The 21,735-nt window shown below is 33.1% G+C and overlaps 1 protein-coding gene across 1 annotated transcript in view; it reads left to right on the top strand.

Moving 5' to 3' along the window:
- LOC150095842 (protein strawberry notch homolog 1-like) overlaps nucleotides 1-21,735 on the top strand; it is a 447,536-nt gene that overhangs the window by 359,476 nt on the left and 66,325 nt on the right. The window contains exons 25-26 of the mRNA XM_090408811.1: nucleotides 3,515-3,607; nucleotides 18,992-19,153. Coding sequence (XP_090264937.1) covers nucleotides 3,515-3,607; nucleotides 18,992-19,153 — 255 coding nt within the window. The remainder of the gene's footprint in view (nucleotides 1-3,514; nucleotides 3,608-18,991; nucleotides 19,154-21,735) is intronic.

Here is a 21,735-nt window from a genome sequence, read left to right as displayed (position 1 = left end):
TCTCTCTTCTCTGCTGTAAGAAAGATGCCAGACAATTTTTTTTTTTTTTTTTCAGTGATTCCCAACTGCAAAACATTATAAACCTGTCACGTGGTTGTTATGCAAAGATAGAGAAATTTGTACATAAACGACTCATCAACCCAACCAGCCTTTCATCTGTTCAGTGTGCCTCCCTTTAGTAAAGCAGCTCCTAAACTTAGGAAATCACATTGACCACCTCTGTGCCTCTACTATTGAAGAAACTTTCTTCCTCAAAATTAGAACATTGGAAGCAAAGCTCAAACTGCTGTATAATCACCACAACACAAATGTAAACCCTACCTCTGGTAATCAGCAAATGCCATGACCTTATTGCATTCATACACAACTCTATCAAGGCCATAAATAAAAAGTTCAGTGCCATCATTCTAAATTTTTACAAAAAAAACTAACAGATCACTAAAGGATTATATCATTAAGGTTATCAGGAGAATGTCAGAAAATAATCAGGTGCCATTGTTTTGCACCCGTGAATAAGACAGAACAAATATTCTGTACTTCATGAAAGTGACCTGCGTACCACTGAACACATCAAATTTAATAGCAGTTCAAAAGCACTTTTCTCCAATCATGCATACGAGTTATTTGGTCTGACCTTTTACAGTTGATGTCAATTGAGCAAAAAACAAGAAGATAAATGCCAAAATGGTGGCGATAGTTGGATCATTGATTACAAAACTTGAAAGTTAGTGTAGAAATCAAGCAGTACGGTTACTAATCATGGAAACTAGTATTCAGGCACTGCAGATGAAATATGCATGACCCATGCAGTTATCAACAAGCCCCACATATCCTTCCAGATTCAGTTAAAAGGTATATGTAGTCTCAACCCCAACCTCAGTAGTATTGACTACCATCTTCAGTCTGCAAAACTCAATCTGCTTTTTTGTAATTACTGAAATGTCATGTAAATTTTCTTGGCATGAAAGGTACCAAGAATTGAACAAAATTCAATTACAATTCTTTACAATTACAACAAAAAATGAAAAATAAATAAAAATTATATGTTCAGAATAATAGGAACCCAGCTTTTCACACCAAACAGTATTTTAATACCACTTCAGCCAGTAAGTGTGGTGTCGTATCACACCATTTGATGATGAATATAATTGTTTTACCTAAAGGACCCACATCTTATAAATTAGTAAAGAAGATAATTCACTCATTTGGTTACCAAAGCCAGGTGTTACTTTCTAGCATGCATTTTTAATACATGCTAAAAAAGTATCAGCTCTTATTAACTAAAATTTAGAGGGGAGAAACAACCATAAAAGCAGTATTTAACTGCTTTTATAATTTTTCAAAACTTATGAATTGAATGCATTTATCAGAAATATGGTCGAATAGGGTGAATATTTTTGTTTGATTTTTCATAAATTTTATGATGCAAGAGTTTATAAAAGCTAATATACTATAGCTTGTTCTTCAGATAAAAAATAATGTTCATCAAATGGTATAACACTGCGTTTTTTTTTTCCTTTTAATTTTCGTTCTCTTTCCTACCAATAATCCTTCATCCCATTATCTTCCTTTCCTAATAGATACATCTTCTCATTTAAGCAGTTCTCCTCATGAATAATCCATAGTCATAGGTACCCGAAGCCTTCTTTACAAAGCCAAATAAACCTTTAATTTTTATGTATCTGCTAAATCACAAGTGATTTAGATATATAGGCTATTTTGACCATCTGTAAATTAGTTATCACTTCCGTAATGATCTAGTGGCCAATAAGTACCTTTGTTGAATAACTAAAATTTTGAAAAATAAGGCAGTCTTTTGATATTATAAAGTATATAAAGTAAATCAATAAATAAACATTAAAACTTTTCTTGAAATATGTATGTAATTGGATGCTTCATGAAAAATGGGAATTTATTTTCATATATGTATAGATATTAATTTATTTTTATATAAATTCCAACACACAAGAGGTAGACGAATGCATAGCACAGCGTGTAAGGTGTGTATATGAGGCTCGGGGTGGGGGTCTGTTACCATTTTACTTGAAAAGCTGGAAGTTGAAGTTGAAAGCTTTTAGTTGTTGGAGAATACTTTATGAGGAAGACTATTCTAGAGACCAAGGCAGATTAAATAAAAGTGAAAGAGAAGATACAGGAGTACTGCAATTGGAATGAAAAGGGATATTGGATAGCTGCTACCCAATTGAAAGTGGAGAAGTGATGGGCTTCATTGTGGAGTAATGTCCATGGAAGTACATTTACGAAAGACAGAACTTAAATAGTGGTCAAAGTGAGTCAGTGAGGAAGGAATTATCTGTTAGTCAAATTGCTCTAATCTGCACAGCATCATCAAGAATTTTTAATGTGATTTGGGATTTGCAAAGTGCATGAGTAACTGGATGGGTGAAAGCAGCATATTCAGCAGAAATTAATTCCTAAATTTTTGGACATTGATGAAGCTATTGGCATAAGTTGTATAAATATGATAGGTAAGCCAAAAATTGAGTTTAAAAACTTTAAACATAAAGAAATATTCTTATTTATAAATCAAAGATTTTAAATAAGTACTGCATATTGATATGTGAGATTCAACTGATGTATGTCCATGCGGTTAGCCTAGTGGCTTTGCGAAGGCATATGGCTTCACAACCATATGCCTGGGGAAGGAGTGTCCTGGGTTCTATTCCTGTTGCCCACGTGAGGAGCTTAAGAGGCTCTTCCTCAGCCATAGCCAAGTTAGCTGGTCTTGGGTGTGGATGGCAGGGTTTCTCTCCCCCCTCCCCCCCAGTTTATCTGGGTTTTTTCATCCCGCAAGCAGGCAAACCGGCCCCGTGAACACACGGATCTACAGCCATAAATACTTAACTCCCTATGAGGGGGGCTCAACTTACCCCCAATAGGGACAGGGGAGAAAAGGGAGGAAACTCCATATGAATAAATAAAAAAAAACTGATGTATTTCTTATAAGGCCATATACATCCCAAGCACACTAAATTTGCTAAAGGATTACTTAACACTCTTTAATAATATTTAATATACAGAATTCATAGGTGCCCTTTTTAAATTGTTTCAAAAACATTATGAGTTGCACTGTAATTTTCTAGAATTCTAAGTGGCAGCAACAAAAAATAAAGTTCTACTATAAATGAAAGTTTGCTTTTGATGTCATTTGTCTCTAAAAATGAGCCAAATCAATCCATTTTTTAATTCCAGTAAAAAAAAGTAGTCATAACTTCTGTTATATGATTTTGCGCAATAAATTTTAAAAATAAAATGCCTTTTTATTGAACTTGAATCCTATATATAAAGCTTAATATCTGTTTATGTTTTCGCTTTTATAATACACATGTAGATTGTCAGAGTCTTCAAATACATAAGTTGAATAATAAAGCAATATTAAATGCTTATTATAATTACTACACATTGTATGTAAATTAATATTTATAGGTAAGTTCATCAAATTAGCTATTATGAATGATTAACAACACCTAAGCATTTTGATACATATTCGTAGGTGAGAGTTGAGCGTGGAATGCCATGGGATGATTCTTGTGAACTTTGGGCAGAATTAGTTGGAAATGAAGAAGGATTTTACTTGTCCTCACAGGTATGTTGCATTATTTAAACTTGAAATAATTTTATTGTTATTTCTAGATAATTTCCAGAATTCACTAAGCATGTGTGGAAAAGGCTAAAAAAAAAATTGTTAAACGTAAAAAAACTTGATTTAGACTTAACGAGATTTGCCAGGACTAGCAAACATTATCTCAACTGTATGTCTTATGTTTTGAGATAGACAGCTGAGATTTCTTGGCTATCTCAAAGAATATAATATGACAAGGACTTCTGTTTATAATGTGGACTTCATTTTTTCAGATCTCTGAAAAAGGCATATAACAAAAAGACTACCAAAAAAAAAAAAAAAATCCTTAATTTGCTATTCATAGAAGTGATGATTGTAAATGATGGTGGTTTGATGTGAATTCCCACCCTCCCTTAGAGGTTATAGACATATAGCCTACCTACAGTACATTTATACTGTAGGTGGGCCAACAGCTAGATAATCCAATAATCTTAGGTTTAGTAGTATTGAAGTTTCATATTTGTTCTAGAGACTAAACATGGAGCTTTTTTCAACCACTTCAGGTCTCCATTAAATAGGGATGGTCTCACACACATTCATTTACCACTTTAAAGACATTTCATAAATATCTGTACCACATGGAAATTTGAAAACTCACATTATTTTGGTTGAACAAAAGTCTGTGCTATTCATTCAGCCAACTAGGCCAGTATATTTAAAAATGGACTAATTATTTATATATTATGTACACCATCTCTAGTTAATTTGTCTGTTATATACAGATCATTCAACTAGAGCCCTGTTATTACATTAGATGATCACTATATTGAACCACTGAAAACCAGACATAGTTTGTTATAGCATACAATTATATTATAGTGAATTTGGTGGGGGGGGGGGATGTAAAGCAAATCATAAGAAATTTTAAAAAAAATCACGAGGAATAAAAAAAAAAAAAATTGGGAGAAATAGTCAAATCACATCATGGACAGGAAATAAAACAAAGGCTTTAAGCACACAAAATGATAGCATGAAAAAGTACAAATGCAAACAATAATGAGAAACATAAAGTACTAGAAGAGTATAAAATAATGAAAATCCAGAATTAACAGCTAAATTTTGAAATGTTACATTAGCTTAAATTAATATTGCATACCTGAAACCCTTTATGGTAAACTAGATATGCTTTTCTCATCAAACTGCAAAGAAATATTGTACAATATATAGTATTTCTTTAATTTGAAGTTTATGCAAAAGTAATAAAATTTGCTTAAATATAAAGAGCCAATAGGCTTCATTTCGGCGATGAGTAATTGAAATAGTAATGAAATTTGTTTGGGTAAAAGCTTTTGTGCTTAAAAGATTCTTTATTCATAAGGTAAAAAAATCTAAATTTCTCATTTACAATTTTGGGTGTACTCTGGACATTTAGTTCATTATGAATAAATCAGGTTAAGTGACCTTAATTTAAGCTAATTTGAAATTTAACCGAAATTTAAATGTAAATTCTGGATTTTCATTGTTATAATTTCATACTCTTCTAGTTCTTTGTTTTCCATTGTTGTTTGCATGTGTAGTTTTTTGTTGTCATTTTTTTGTGCTTTGTGTTGTTCCTGCCAATCCTTTGCATTCTGTTATCAGTTCATAGTTTGTCACCATTTCTTGTTTTAAAACTTTAACACACACTCCCCCCCCCCCCCCTCAATATTAAATTTAATTTTCCTACTCAAAACTAAATGGCAATCATTCCACTTTCAAATCCTCTGTATTCTCTTTTGTTCTGAACCAGTACAAAAACATCACTAATCAACAATAACGTAGTCAATGAGACGTTTCTTATTTCTTTCATCTTCTCTCCATATGAATCTGCATCCATTTTTATGTTGGAACATGTATTAGTAATAACTAGTCCATATCCTGAACAGAAATCCAGCAAGTATAGTTACACCCCAAGTTGCATAACACTCGACTTGCATAAATTCATAGTTACATATGAAAATCTACCAGCACGTATGAACACGTTTGTGGCTTTGTCCAAGTGCGTCTTTGACAGCCTCATTGCAGTACAGTAGTAGATGCCTTGCACGGTTAACTGTCACTGCTAGTTTCGTTGTTTTGTTTTTTTTACCCTTAAAATGAAATGCAAATGCAAAACCGAATGTGCTGATAATAAATCTAGAAAACAAAGGTCTGCAATTACTTTAGAAGAAAAGTTGAAAATAATTTGTAGGTATGAAGGCGAGAAAATTCTATCAACAATAGCTCTGGAAATAAATCGACCTATTTCAACAATCAATACAATAGTGAAGGATCAAGTTTGTATTATTGAAAGCACGAAAGGTGCAGTAGCGTTGAAGTGCACTATTGAGCTGCTCACTTGCCAAATCGATTAACGCCATAAAACAAAAAGTGGAGAAAGTGATAAAATAATATACATTGTTTTTTAAAATTCCTTTTAAAATACAAATTCAAATAAATATTGTAGAATGTATTATTGCAGATGTAGCTTTTATCTAACGACATATAAAATGTATAAGATAGAATATCCTTGGAGTAATCGTTATTATTATTACAATTTTTGTGTGCCTAAGGGAGTTAATCGATTTGGCAAGTGAAAAAAAGTAATAACATCAAATTCAGTCTTCAAATTATTTTTTATTACAGAAAAACTTTATTATCATACATTTTTTATTAAAGATTTTTTGCAAAAATGAATAACTGTTCTGTTACTGTTACAATTATTAATATTAGTTTGTTTAAATTGATTCATCAGCAACATAAATGATGTCGTCAGCTGTATTTGAGGTCCTGTCATGTCGATTTATTCTTAAGTTTTTATAATAATCATGTTTAATAGGAGGAATGAATTTCAACAGGTCCATCATATCTTTCCATTTTTCTCCTGTCACAGTTCTACCTGTAGGACTGTGACAGGAGGCTAGGCTACATTTTTCAGACCTAGTGGTCTACCTGATGCAGATTTTCTTATATTAATGGCGTGAAATTCTGAATCTTTGTTAAAGTCATATTCGAATTGTATGACTTGGGGTTTCAACCTTTCTAATTTTATCCAGTGCATTTTAAGCCAATTTACTGGTAACCCTGTAATTGATACTTTTCTGTTAATGATAGAATTTTCTAAAGGATTTGTTGAGAAAAAAATTCTGATGAGTCATTTGAACCACATTAAATGGTGCTTTCGAAGACTGAATTTTTATTTGCAAAGAATCACAAGTTTGGCATGTATCTTTAGATGGTTGCTTGAAATGTAAATTAAATTTAGTGGAGAATACCTTGTAGTAATATTTTTCTTTCACCGGTACTGTATCTTCATCTTCACATTGCATGATCTACAGTTCGTACATTTTCTTAATATTTAGGTCTGGATTTAAATATTTTCGTCTTGGATTGTGAGCTCTTGTGTAGTGACTAGTGTAGGCTGGAAATGAGTCTATATATTTTATAATATGTGTGTCATCGATTTTATTGTCTGGAACATGGCGACCGCGACGATCAATCAAAGATGAAACTTGTTCTTTACAACAGCAGTCATATATTCGCCTGTCACTTATCTGATAAGTATCCTTAAAATAATTTTTGCAAACATAAATATCATTTTTACGGCTATTTTGAAAATAATATGTAAAAGAACGTGATCTTGGCATTTTACTGTTATCCTTCAAGTGCCTTCTTTTTATTTCGTTAACTTTAATACAACCTCTTAAAAAAATATTTTGCTCAAGTTGACTGTCTAAATTATAAAATGCCTCCATGGCAGCTTCTCTTTCGTCCGAAGTAATTTTTTCATTGCACTTCTGACGACATCGACATATTACATCTACAAATGTTTTTGCAGGTCTTAAATTTCCCCTTCTATTTCTGTATTCCAAACCTTTTATTCTTCTATGCTTTTGGACATTTCGAGCCCATTTATTAGGATTACGAATTATTTGTTGTAATGTTTTCACTGCTACAACCAGATGACGAATCCGAAGAAATACATAAACGTTTTCTAGAGCCGAGCTTTCTGCAAATAAATCGTAATGAAGAACCATCAGATTCATCATTTTCCACATCCAAATAATTATTATTAGTCTCATCCATCTTGATATTATAACGGTATAATTTTTCTTTTTTCTAAAAACAACCGACACTAAAATTTACAAGTACTTGCTTCTGTGGCAGTTACACTGTAACTGATTTTACCTTTTTTGTGATGAGACAGCACTAAACAATTTACCGTTATCATCAAGTACTTGCTTCTGCGTTTGAATTGCATTATTGCAACGATTTACATTAGAGTATGGAGTTAATTAGATTGGCTTCTGAAATAAATTATTTATTATTCTATGGCCAACAAAAATTTTGTCATTTAGTGGTGTTAATCCTTATTATTGGGGAAATTTATTATGAATATAAAAAGTTAGGAGTCAATCAAGTGCTTTGACACTAAAATTTAAAAAATTCAAAAAGTGGAGTTAATCGATTTGACTTATGAATGGCTCAATTATTACTAAGAAGAGGCTGGGCCTGATATCAAAGATGGGGAAATTGTTGTCTCACTGGATTGATGATCTGACACAGAAGTGGATACCATTAAGTTGACTGATTATCTAGGAGAAGGCTATGTCCTTATATAAGGATTTAAAAGAGCAGGCCGGCATCACGGATGGATACATTTAAAGCTAATGCTGGATGGTTCGAACAATTCAAGAAATGTACAAAGCAGTATGAGTAGCCATTGAACATTTTATTGTATATATGTAATTTACAAATTCGACTTATGTAAAATTTGAGTTACGTAAAGGTTTGCAGAATGCATTACTTACGTAACTCGAGGTGTAACTGTACTTGCTATTATTAGTTCTATAATGTTTTGAAAAATTCTTCCATTTCTTCCTTAGTAGAACCTTCTGTGGGACGATAGACACAAATAAGTCTAATGATACAGTTCCCTGTTCTAATATTTGCCCATATCATTCTACTTGATGTTGCCTACCATTTAAGATTATCCTCATATTTAGCATTGAATACTATGGCTATGCCTTCCTTTCCCTGTTTGTTATTCCCTGAATGTAACATCTTGTATTTGTTGCTTAGAAAAATCTCACTTTGTCTTCTTTGTTTTGGCAACACCAAAATGTCGATCTGGCACTTATCCATTTCTTCTGCTAGTTCCATTTTTTTCCCATTGATACTTATGTTGATGGTGCCAATCTTGAACTCTGCTGGTGCTGAGTTGGAATTGACTCCATTAGCTGAATTTTTGCTATTCAGCCTGATTTCCTAAGAAAACAACAGGTACCCTGTTTAAGTAGGTGATGCCCCAGATGGCATGAAATTTTATCATATTGTACCATCATTTTGCATTATGGTTTAAGCCAATAAAAATACAATTTGGTTGGCTAAATCCCAGATTGCAGGCCCATCCTCATTTATTCGGTATCCAGATAGATTCCTAAGAGGGTGCACCACCAGAAGGTGAGGGACATTAGGTTGGAAGCCCTGGTTGGTTCTTTAACTTAAAATGCTCCCATTTATCTAGTTTTGATGTTTAAACATCCCTCAACTCTTAAGTACCCTAAATAAAATATAAATATAAAAAGAAACTTAAATGTTTCAAAAAATTTTCCAGATAGCTTATGAGAATGATAACCTTCAGCATTGTGATTGCCTTGATATGCACTTTTTGAGCTGTATCGAACTGTTGGTTCTCATTAGAGACCAGGCAGAAATCTAAGGAGTGCAAAAGCTCTCTTTAATATCTTAGCAATCCTATTAGAACCAAAAGTTGGAAACAGCTGTCAGCCAGTGAAACCTAATTTAAGCACTAATAAAAGGCGAATGTACTCGCTTCTGGACAGAGCTTTGTCTTTTAAGTAATGCATATCAAGGCAACTCCAGTGCCAAAGATTATTATTCTCATAAGCTCTCTGGTAAATTTTTAAGTTTTAAGAAACTTAAAAACTTTTTAGTTTCTTTTTTCATATGGCATAAAATATCGATAGATCCATAATATCCTCCATTTTAATATAATCCATTACATTCTGTGTTATTAATCTATAGAGCAATTAATTCATTGCTCTACAAGTAATTTGACACTTCTCTTGATACCACGTTCTTGGATGCATATAGAGCTCTCAGCACCTAATCTCAATTTTCCCAACACTAGCAACAGAATAAGTGATAATCAGATTCTACCAGATCTAAAGGACAATCTTATTCTCGAATTTTGTAGTCTGCTTAACTTGTTTGATACAGCCACTGCTTTTGATTAGCAAATTTAAAGATTGTTGCATAAGTAGAATTGAGCTTGACATTTGATGTGTGTGCACTTCTGAAATCATCTGGAACAATTCAAGAAACTTATAAGCAAAGGAATCCTCGGCAGAAAAAAAACAGTAGTATATTAAAATAAAAACGTGTGACCTTAAAATGAAATTATTTGTTTTTCCTTTCTTTTATAGAAACTGAGTAAACCTCATCCAGCATCTGTCCACAATACCATCATTTTTCTTTTGGAATGCATTTATGGTTAATCTGCTTAACCGTGATTTTTTGAACCAAGCAGGTTTTTTTTTTTTTTTTTTTTTTTTTTTTTTTTTTTTTTTTTTCCCAGGTTTCTGAAATGAGTGAAATTTGATACAGCCTATTGAAACAACAAATATGTACTTGGCAGCAAAACACTGAAACCTCCCTCCCAAGATATTATGCCATAAAATATAAAATAAATATTAAGCAGATATACTGTATTTTTTGGACAATAAGATGCATCCCAAATTTATGAGATAATTTTTAGTAAAAATATATTATTATATAAAAATATTCACAAACCTTAAATTCCATTTATTATTACCTTAACTTGTACCAGCAGCATTCAGTTAGTCTTCACTCCTCTTGGCACTATCATGTCTTGTTACTGTCACTTTTCATATTATTGTCTGAACTATTGTAATCACTCTCTTCAAAAACTAAGTCATCTTCAGTACCATCCATCGAGTTACTTATGCCACATTTTTTAAAAGACTTAATAATCGGCTCATCCGTTCAAACTGCATACGCTCACCCACTAACTACTATTGATGGTGGTAAAGTTTTCGTATGTAAATCGGGGATTCCAACATATGCAGTGAGACACGTGTTTGGCTTGCATTGAAAACCTGGGAATCCAAGACTTGCCCAGTATCACCTACCTTCGGACCATAAGACGCACCCCAGTTCTAAGTTGATTTCTCTATGTAAAAAGCATCTTATGGTCCAAAAAATACAGTACACGAAATGCAATTTTTCAACCAAACCAAATTTTTACTCATTTTTTGCATATTTATGTATTATGTTTATTTTGTCTCTTGTTACACGATATATTTATCTTATAAGTGGCACTGAAGTGAAAAAGATATGCAAGAAAACATTCTTCTGTGATCACACATTGCAAATACTCATAGAGTACATATCAACATGCACATACTTTGCCTGCTTGGGGTTTCAGAAGTACAGGTAACCCTCGTATAACGCAGTCTACAAATTATGGTATCCCTTGTTCAACGCAGTTTCAATATAACGCGGTCTACAATTTCTATTATTTTATATAATAAAATAATAAATAAAAAATAAATTATTTTTTATTTATTTTTTCATATTTTTCACTGTGGGACTTAAAAATCAAATTTTATCTTCGTTAATTTTGTGTCTGCCCGTATCGCGCAAGTAGTTATTAGTATCGAATTTAGTTTTATTGTATCACTGAATAAGGTACTGTACAAAGGGCTTTTGCAGTCTGTGTCATTCTCAACAAATAGTGCAATTAGAGACAGAATAAAAACGGCATTAACTAATAAATCACATCTCCCCTCTCACAGAAACTATGCTGTATAGACTTGAGCAAAACCATATGTTGCACCAAAACACACTATCTAACTAAAAACTATCGTCCAATTTTTCAATTATGAAATAAGTTTTTTATTGCATTTGAAATTCGCGATGTCATTATGACAGATCACAAAGGCTAACTTAAAATAAAAGACTATCAAGAATTGAAACATGCCATATAATGAATGTGTGAGTTTGCCTGCCACCTCAAACGCAAACAAGAAGCCATAAAATTCAACCAAGGGTTGAAACATTTGTGTCACTTGAGCCAGTCAGTAATGAGAAGTTCCATCGGAACGATAAATGACACCCTCTTGTGAATGTGTTAAAACTAATAGTGAATGTTGTTATGACAGTTTCAGATGTTATGGAATTCGATTGAAGAGAATTAGGATTTCAACTCAACACTTGTCTGTTGCTTTTGTCTTTGGGTTGTGCGATCTTTTGTTAATACCACACCGAAACGTCTTTATAGCTGCTGTTTTGTGTAAAACAAAATTCAGCTTGTACGTATTGTAACAATTAAAAAAACTTTAATAATTTATGAGTGTATAAAAGGATATCACCTGTAAATCATTGATGTGCCTGCAAAATTCTCAGACGTGCCACATCTGGCACGAGAGTGCCATAGGTTCACTATCTAGGTTTTACTGTATAAAGTGTTTATTGTTGAAAATTGTCTTTGTTTTCTGCCAGGAAAGCACATTTAAAATCATAAGTGTGTTATTCTCAAGCAGAGCAGTTTATTTTCTGGTGAGTTATATACATACATAATGCTTTTTTTTTTAATGTAAAAGTTTATATTTATTGTAATGGCCACTAAAACTGCAATGAAAGGGAAAAAGCCAACATTGAAGAGGAAATTCATTTCTCTCGAAGAAAAAATTAAAATCTTGGATCGGTTGAAAATTGGAGAAAAACCAAGAGTTGTTGCAAGGACTCTGAATTTAAATGAATCAACAATTCAAACAATCAAACAAAATGAACATAAAATCCGAGAAAGTGTTATTGCTGAGTCAACGGTAAGTGCAAAGTGCATTACTCGTGTTTGTGATATTCTAATAGAAAAAATGAAGTCTCTAATGATTTAGATAGAAGATTGCACTCAAAAGAAAATTCCTTTGGATGGATACCTTATTAAGCAAAAAGCTCTCAAAGTTTATAAACATTTAAAAGAACTTGATCAAGATTCTTCAGAAGAAATCTCTCAGCATGGATTTTCTGCCAGTAAGGGTTGGTTCGAAAACTTTAAAAGTGGTTTTCTTTGTATAATCTTAAAATCCAGGGAGAATCAGCATCAGCAGATGTTGAAGCTGCCCGGAAATACCCAGTAGAACTTTTAAAAAATCATTAAAGAGGGTGGTTACAGTGCAGACCAGGTGTTCAATGCGGATGAATCTGGGTTATATTGGGAAAAAATGCCAAAACACACACATTTCGAAAAATGAAAGATCAGCTCCTGGCTTCAAAGTTTCCAAAGATAGAATTACTCTGTTTTGTAGTAATGCATCAGGTGATTACATGACAAAACCAATGTTTATTAACCAATCTGCAAATCCTCGTGCGATGAAAGGGCTCGACAAGTTCATCCTACCTGTTTATTGGCGGGCCAACAAAAAGGCATGGGTTACAGCTAGCATGTTTGAAAATTGGTTTATCAAATGTTTTGTACCCGATGTAGAAAGTTACACAAAGAAAAAGAATATGGGCTTCAAAATTGTACTAATTTTAGATAACACAGCAAGCCACCCAACAAATTTAAGCCATCCGAATACTAAAATAACTTTTATGCCGCCTAATACTACTTCACTTATTCAACCACTCGACCAAGGAATAATATCAACATTTAAGTCATATTATATTCGGCGAACATTTCAATTAATTTTGGAAAAAATGGAATCTAATCCAAGCATGACACTGCCTCAAGCATGGAAAGAGTTTTCAATATCGAATTGTATAAAAATGATTTCTCTGTCCATTAAGGAATTACAACCCTCTACGCTGAATACTTGCTGGAAAAAAATATGGCCTGAAGCTGTTATTATTATTATTTTTTTTATTATTATTATTACGGGTATCTCCATGGAGTCAGTAGACTCATCGCGGGAGACCCAAACTAGCAAAACAATATCTGTCATATCTCTTCTTGAATTCATTTACAGATGAAGAGCTCACAACAAAGTCAGGCAATGAATTCCACTCATTCACCACCCTCCAGGCAAAAAACCTTGTTCTGACACCTTTGTTAACCACACTCTTCTTTAATTTCCAGAGATGACCTCTTGTTCTTCCATCACTATCACACAGCTGAAACATTTCCCCTGCATCAATCCTATAAAAACCTTTTAGTAATTTGAATGTTTCTATCATATCCCCTCTTCTTCGCCTATCAACCAATCTCTGCAATCCACAAGCTCTCAATCTATCAATGTAGGGAGCATTTTTTATATCACTCACCAACTTGGTCACTCTTCTCTGAACCCTCTCCACAGCCTCCTCATCTCCAAGGAATCCAGGTGACCAGACCTGAGCACAGTAATCCAAATGTGGAAGTATCAATGCTTTATAAAGGGGAATAATAACCTCTTTATCTCTGGATGTCAGTGTGTTCCTCAACAACCAAGTAATCCTATGTGCAATCTTGGACACCTTAGCAATGTGTCCTCTGAACTTCATCTCCTTATCTACCAATACCCCTAAGTCCCTAGCCTCATCAATCTCTTGGAGTACCTTTCCATCGATGTAGTACACAGCTGGTAATCTTTTAATCCCAAAATGCAAGACTTTACACTTTTCCACATTGAACTGACATCCATTTTCTTTTGCCCATTTTACCAGCTTATTTAAATCCTCCTGCAAACTTTCAACATCAGCTTGATTTTTTATTGCACTACACAACTTTGCATCATCAGCAAACAACTGAATATCTCCCTTTAAGCCGTTTCCTATATCATTTATATACAAATTAAACAACTGAAGCTGTAATGGAACAAATTTTCGTACCTCTGGTGGATGCTGAGCTACGTCATATAATAAACATCTCACACATATTTTGTGGAGAGGGCTTTTGCGATATAGTTGAAAACGAAATTAGTGAATTAATTGATGGAGAAACAGATTTAAAAGAGGGAGGAACTGGTACAATTAATAGATGGCATCGAACCAAATGGCAGGGAAAGTTCTGCCGAAGATTCTGATTGTGATGAATCCGTTAAAGAATTCAGTTTAAAGAAATTAGCAGAAGGACTGGACTTGGATAATGATCCCTCAATGGAGCACTCGGGAAAATTCACGAAACAATTGGATATTTTTTAGCGCCATATTATGAACTTAATAAAAAATTGCAACATAGTGGAAAGCAAAGTCTTATTACTGATTTCTTGATGACTAAACCAGCTGACGTATGCAATGAGAATTATACAAATGATGTCCAAGAGATTTCAAGTGGTGACGACCTCCGGCCACTTAAAGAACATCTACGAAATGTTATTTATGAAGACTGTGATGACGATTAAAATATGCGCTTTATTTTATTGTGTCTAAAACATTTATGCATTATGTGCAATGAAATTTATGTACAATTTGTAATTTTTAGAATTTTATGCTATGTATTTGTCATAATACGTAGTATTATGACAGATTTATGTAATATTATGTAAGTTAAGTAGTATTATGTAAGTTAAGAAAATGCGTATTTGTCATAATACCACGTATTATGACAAATACGTGTTTTCTTAACTTACATGAATTACCTGAATTAAATAAAAATATTGTTTTTGTTGGATATGTCATTGTTGTTTATATAATTTAAAAAAAAAAACGATTTCGGAACCTAACCCTACTTTTTCTATGTGATCTATGTCTCGTATAACACGGCATTTCTATGGAACCTAACATCCACGTTATACGAGGGTTACCTGTATAAGAAGCAAATTTTAGTAATTCAGTATTATTTTTTGAATGGGTGTATTGTTTATCTAGTTATTGCACAACTACAAAAAAAAAACTAATTAATCTAAAAAGTGTACAGATTTTTTTTTTATGTGGTTTCCACCCACAAAAGGTTATTAGTAAACCTATAGTGCATTTGTACCATGGGTGGGCTAAGGATTTTTTTCCCCCATTTTTATCAATTTATTTTATTTATTTTTACAGAAATCCTGCTCTAAAGACCAAACATAGAACGTTTTCGAGCCACTTCAGGCCTTCAACAAGCAGGGTGGTGGTCTCACACCAGGTGATGAAATTCATCTCCCACTTAAACACAATCACAAACACACCCATTCCCATGGTGGAATTAAAATCCGTGACCAGTTGGTTGGAGAGTAGGTACTAACTACTCAGCCAATCAGGCCAGCTAATATGGGGGGGGGTAGTGAAATGAAATTTCATATGATTTGTTAAGCCAACATTCCAATTTAACATTTTTGTATTAATTTTTAAACATTTAATTGTAATGAAATGGATAGTTCTGTTTAATTTTTTTTTTTTTCTTTCTGTAATTTACATTTTTGGTAATTTCAAATATTTTATTCAAATTTAATTTACAATTGTGTGTTTATATACATTTTCTTGAAAAAAGGAAAGATCGTGAAGTGTCTTTTTATGTACTATTAAAACCACCAATTTATCATTATAATAGCAACAGAGACAAAGAAATTATTTAGATTATTATTTTTTGGTGGGGAGAAGCTGGTCTCCATTGTTTACCAGTCATGAGATTCACTTATTGTGACTTTTTGATTCCAGGTAATCACTTGTATGTGGATACCCACTGTACGAAGGTTTTTCAACCCATGAAACCAGTACCTCCACAGCACAGTTGAATAGATGCTGCAACATTTGTCCTTTATGTGGAAAGACCTGGGTTCAAAATTCTGCCTCAGATGAGAGAAACCTTTGTGAGGTCTTTTATGCAGAGTTTTTGTTGTATGGGGGGGGGAATCATATTACACTGTTATTTTAGATATGTCTCTTTTGTGATAAATGAATTTCATTACCTGGTGTGTGACTGCTATCTTACGTATTGAGGGCCTGAAGTGGTTTTAAAAATAGCTCCATCTCATAACCAGGGTTTCTAAATTATGTAACTCAGAGTACATTATTATAGTACATTATGTTTAAAAAACCTTTTGTGGACTTGGGTGTAGTACATGGGGAGGTTTGATTTTTTCTTTATTAGATGTCATATATTGTATTAGTAAATATTCATTCTTAATTTTAGTATCTTGTTTATTGGGTTTGGTGTATGTTTATTTCTGAGGATATTGTTATTTTAGAGATAGAAGTAGATTTTCAAATTTTTCCTTGCAACAAAATTGGAATTATCAAGGATATGCTGAACATTATCACCGTTCTTCTGTTAGCATTATATGTTATTTGGACTTCGTTTTTGAAAGGTGTTAGGAGCTGATGTCTCCATTTGGCAAGCTAATTATTTATATTATAATCAATTTTTCTCTTATCAAGGACAGGTGGATAAAGTTGTCTCTGATATTTAATTTTAGACCTTGGTAGCTGACATTTGCTAGCCTGGTAGCTAAGGCTAGCAAATAACAGTGGGATTCAAACCTATAGTTACACATACTGTAGGCTTGAATCCCATGTGGTATAGATGATTGTGAATTTCAGTTTATCTCTACCAATAAGCTAGCCACCTCCTCAGTGGTTCAAGACCACCAGCCTGCTTATTGTAGTACTGGAGTGGCTTGAAAATGTACCATTTTTGGAAATTAGAGTTTCTTGATTATCAAAAACTCTTAGTCCACATCCACAGTGCTAAATTTTCTGTGATCCCCTTTTAGGCCTTTTGTGGATGAGATTGATGTTTAAATTTAATATATATTTTAATACATACATACACACACACACACACACTGTTGGGTCTCTTTTTATTCGGTAGATACGTTCCACAGGAAACCGCATATAAAAAATCGCACAAGAAGGGCCTAACTTACGTTGAAAAATTAGGGATATGTTCCATAATTTTCTAAAACCGCATAAAACCGAAGCAATGAATTAAAATAAACCTAAAATTGCAAAAAAAAAGTTTATGAAAATTCAGGAAAATAAGAATACCTAAGTTTGTTTTAAAGCTTTATTCATTTAATTTTCTTGAAAAGTAACAATTTTTTTCTTTTTTACATTTTGTCATCAGAATTATCGTCGCTATTAGACAATATTCAGCAACGTTTGCGAACTGGTGCATAATCACTTTCATCACCAGAAGAGATAGTCAGCACATCTGATCTCTATGGTAAAGGCAATGGTTCTTCACAAACAGAATTAGCTTCACCCTCATTCTGTGCTGATTTTTTTCTTCTGACAATGTAATCAGTGATTAAACTTTGCGATAATGATTTCACTAATTTTTTATACAGCTCGATATCCAGACCATTGGAATGTCTTCAGCTCATGTTGGAATTTAAAGGCTCATTCAGAATTTGTGTCATTAACAAGAAAATGATTTTCCAATTTATTGCACAGCTCAAGAACTTCTTGAATAATATTTGCAGTGAGGGGGAACAGGTTTTTCTTCCACTATTGTTTTCTGGATTTTCAAGGATATCTAAAGTTAATCGATATCCAATAATATCATCATCACTTAAGGCATTATCTACAAGCAATTCTTCTACATCATTCTGTCTAAATGTATCAAAACCTTCTCCACCAATTTCATGTACCAAAGTAATAATTTCAGCTGATAATGTAGGTGTTTGCATGGTTGCACTGTTTGCAACACATCCAGGCCAAGCTGCTTTCCAGCAGGCATTTAAAGTTCAGGTTCTTATTTCAGCGATAGCAGATGCAACATGATTTACAGATTTAAATTTTAATATGAATAAGAGACAAGGGACTTTGTTTAATTTTGGTGTTAAGAAATCTCTTATTGAAGGTGATCTCCAGGATGTACAAAAGGAGGGGGAAACTATCAGCACACATGAGAAAAAGTCTACATTCACTCATACTTATAATAATATTATAAATTTTTGGTGATCAGAATGAGACATGTCAATGAAAATCAGCACAAATTAATTTAATAATGTTTATGTTTAATTGATGTTTAATTAATTATTAGTTAATGATCAATTATTAATTAATACATTACAAAATAACAAAGGTGTTCCATGAAAATTTCAGGATTTGCAAAGTGTTCCGTCGTAGAAAAAGTTTGGGAAATGCTGGATTACCCTATTATCAGAATGATTCTCCTTTTGTTGACATATGCAGAAGTATCGAAAGGTCTGGTATCTTGAAGTTATGCACTTCAAATCCACATAAAAAAGATACGCATATAAAGAGACCCGAGTGTATATTGATCTTTTAACCTGTTTGCTAAATTATGTGGCCTTCAAACAACCTAGCTTGGAGGCATAAAAAGAACTAATACCAGGCATAGATTCCAGCCAATCCATATAATTAAGCTAGTACCATATAACTAAACTAGTTAATTGATTTGCCAGATAGGTATCAAATAATCAGAATTAAGAGGCTGCATGTAGATTGATTAATTCTGGATCATGCAACTTTTCTTTTCAGACTCGCACTAATAAGCGAAGAGTTATTCTAGTGGTGGCTGACACAACACGAAGGGAAAGGGATAGAAGTAACAAAGACAGATTTTATAGGATCTATCATCCAAATACAGGACTACAGGCAAAACCTGAGACTTTGAAAATGTTGAAATCCAAATATGAGAAGGTATGCATTTATCTTAATAATATATACACGCTACTTTTCTAATTAGTATAAACGAAAAATAATTTTTGTTGCTATTTTTGCAGACAAGTAATCACTACCCTTAATCTTTAAGGTTACCTGTGGCATGACTATAAAACAACAAAATTAACATTATAACCACAATAATAAACTTTAATGAAGAAGCAAAACTTTAATTTTGCCACATACTAAAAAAAAGAATAGGAACATAAGGAAACTCTCAAAGCATATTTAAATGAGATGAGAGCTTCCCAAACTTTTGGGAGAGAGCAACAATCATTCCAACTTTCTTTCTTTCAACTTTCTTTGAAAACCAGTTCATATTTAAAACTTGTATGAAAAAGATGAGCTTTATCCCAAAGGATACAACGTTCAATATCAATACCATGTTGCACCAGACCAGATTTTTTGAGGTTTCAGGTATTCAATGTAGTATTTGATGTTCATTAATTCTTTTTTCCACAGAATAGTCAATCTGCCCAAAAATGTCAAATTACATTCATAAGGGATCTGGTAAACACCCATGTTCAAGATAAAGGAGACAGTTTGTCTTTTGTAGATAGTAACAGTTGAGAAATTTTGTCAGATAATAGAATGTTGGAAACAGTGTCAAAACTGACTAATATATCTGACTCTTCATCATCAAATTCCTGACATGTACCCTCAAGAGTTGTACAGGATATGATAGTATTACATGAAAAATTTACATCATTACTAACTTCCTATCTACAATTTTCCTCCAAATCAGTCTGTTACTTGTCAAGACTCCAATATTATAATTATCAGATCTTATATTTCTATCATCTAAGGCACATTGTACCATATCAATCCACCTATATCTTGGTCTTCCACTATTTGTCGTAAAGTGAAGTCTGACCCTGACAGCCTCTATTTGGCCTGAATCCAGCTTGTTCTTCACCAAGCTTTTCTTCCACAATTCTTCTCAACCGTTTTTCAAGTATACTTGCATTGATCTTGCCAGGAACACTCAGTAGGGAAATACCTCTGGAATGCTCACATTCAGTTTTATTTACCTTTTTATATATGAGTACTATTAGAGCTCTACTCCAATCATCGGGAATTCGTCCCTCTGTCCAGGCTTTCTGAACTATGCTGTGCAGCCACTGTAAGACTTTTATACCACCATACATCAGTATTTCTGTCGAATATCATCTACTCCTGCTGCCTTTCCACATTTCAAGCCTTTGATGGCTTTTTCTACTTCAAGTATGGATATGTATTCCTGACTGTATGCCTGTTGAGTGTTTTTTACCACTGTGCTATTACTACTTGTTTCATTTAGCAATTTTTCTAATTAATTACTCCATATTTAAGTAAATTTTTTTAAAAATAAATTTGTAAATTTTAGTTACACTGTACAATACTAAATCTTTACTCCATACTTCAAGGATATCTCTTTCTCCCGTTTTCGTGTCACCTTTATCATCTCTAACTCCTTTTAAAGTACTCTTTCCTCCATTTCTAAGCTTCTTCAATAACCTCCAAAATATTTTGCCACCTTCTTGATATTTATTTTCTATGTTCTTGTCAAAGATCTCCCATGACTTTTGTTTAGCTAGTTTTACACACTGTTTTACTTTCTTACATTTGTCTCTGTATTCTCTTAGAGCACAAGCTGACTTATTTGCCAGGAACTTTTGATATGCTTTCTTCTTTTCCTTCACTGCCTCTTTAACTTCCTGTGTCCACCATGGAGTTCTGATTTTTCTATCCTTGCAGACCTCACCACATGCCTCTCTTGCTGAATCAATCAGGGTTTTCTTCAAGGCTTGCCACTGAATCTTCTATATAACGACACAGCAGTTGTGTCGTTATATAGGCAAATTTACTTATGTCGCGCCTTTCAGACACACAAATCAATTACCATAAGTACAAACCTGGATTCTTGGCTCTATCTCCTTTTCAAGTATGAACACATTTATTTAATTTAAAGACTGTGCCAGTTTATGCTTTATAATAACAAATTATACTACTCAGGGAGATACTTCCAATAACCCAGTAACTATCCATTAACTCCCTCAGTCAGTCGTGGCCAAAATTTCTCACTTTAGCTTTACCCTCCCCGACAAGTACGTATTTTTAGAGTGGTGAGTTAACACTCTTAATCAGGCAAGACTCAGTTTGGAAAAAGAACACATGCTTATTCTACAACCTCAATATACACTAAATAATTATATAAATTCACTCTAGTTAAGATTACAATCATATACAAATACTAAGTTAGGAAAACTTGCTTCTTTCAAGGTTATCCCAAGCATGCAAAATCTTATTTTTAGTAAACCGCCTAATCTTAATCGTTATTAATACATTTTACTCATAACAATTCCTTCAAATAATTCTGGGGACAATCTGTTGTATTAACATTAAAATTTAGTTTCACAATTCTTTTCTTTGCGAATTTATCAAACTCCTCTTAACAATCTCGATTTCAGGCTACAGCCTAATAGAGCAATTACTTGAAAGTTCACTAGTTGATATTGTTCTGCTTTATCAAGTCTCTTGCATCTAAAATTTTTCACTCACTCGCAGGCTTCCAATAACAC

This window comes from Typopeltis vanoorti, chromosome 19 (assembly GCF_054136105.1).
Source record: "Typopeltis vanoorti isolate ZY-2024b chromosome 19, IOZ_Tvanoo_1.0, whole genome shotgun sequence".
Taxonomy (NCBI): Eukaryota; Metazoa; Arthropoda; class Arachnida; order Uropygi; family Thelyphonidae; genus Typopeltis; species Typopeltis vanoorti.
Note: the sequence above shows the minus strand (reverse complement) of the source record. Positions and strands in the feature narration are given on the sequence as shown.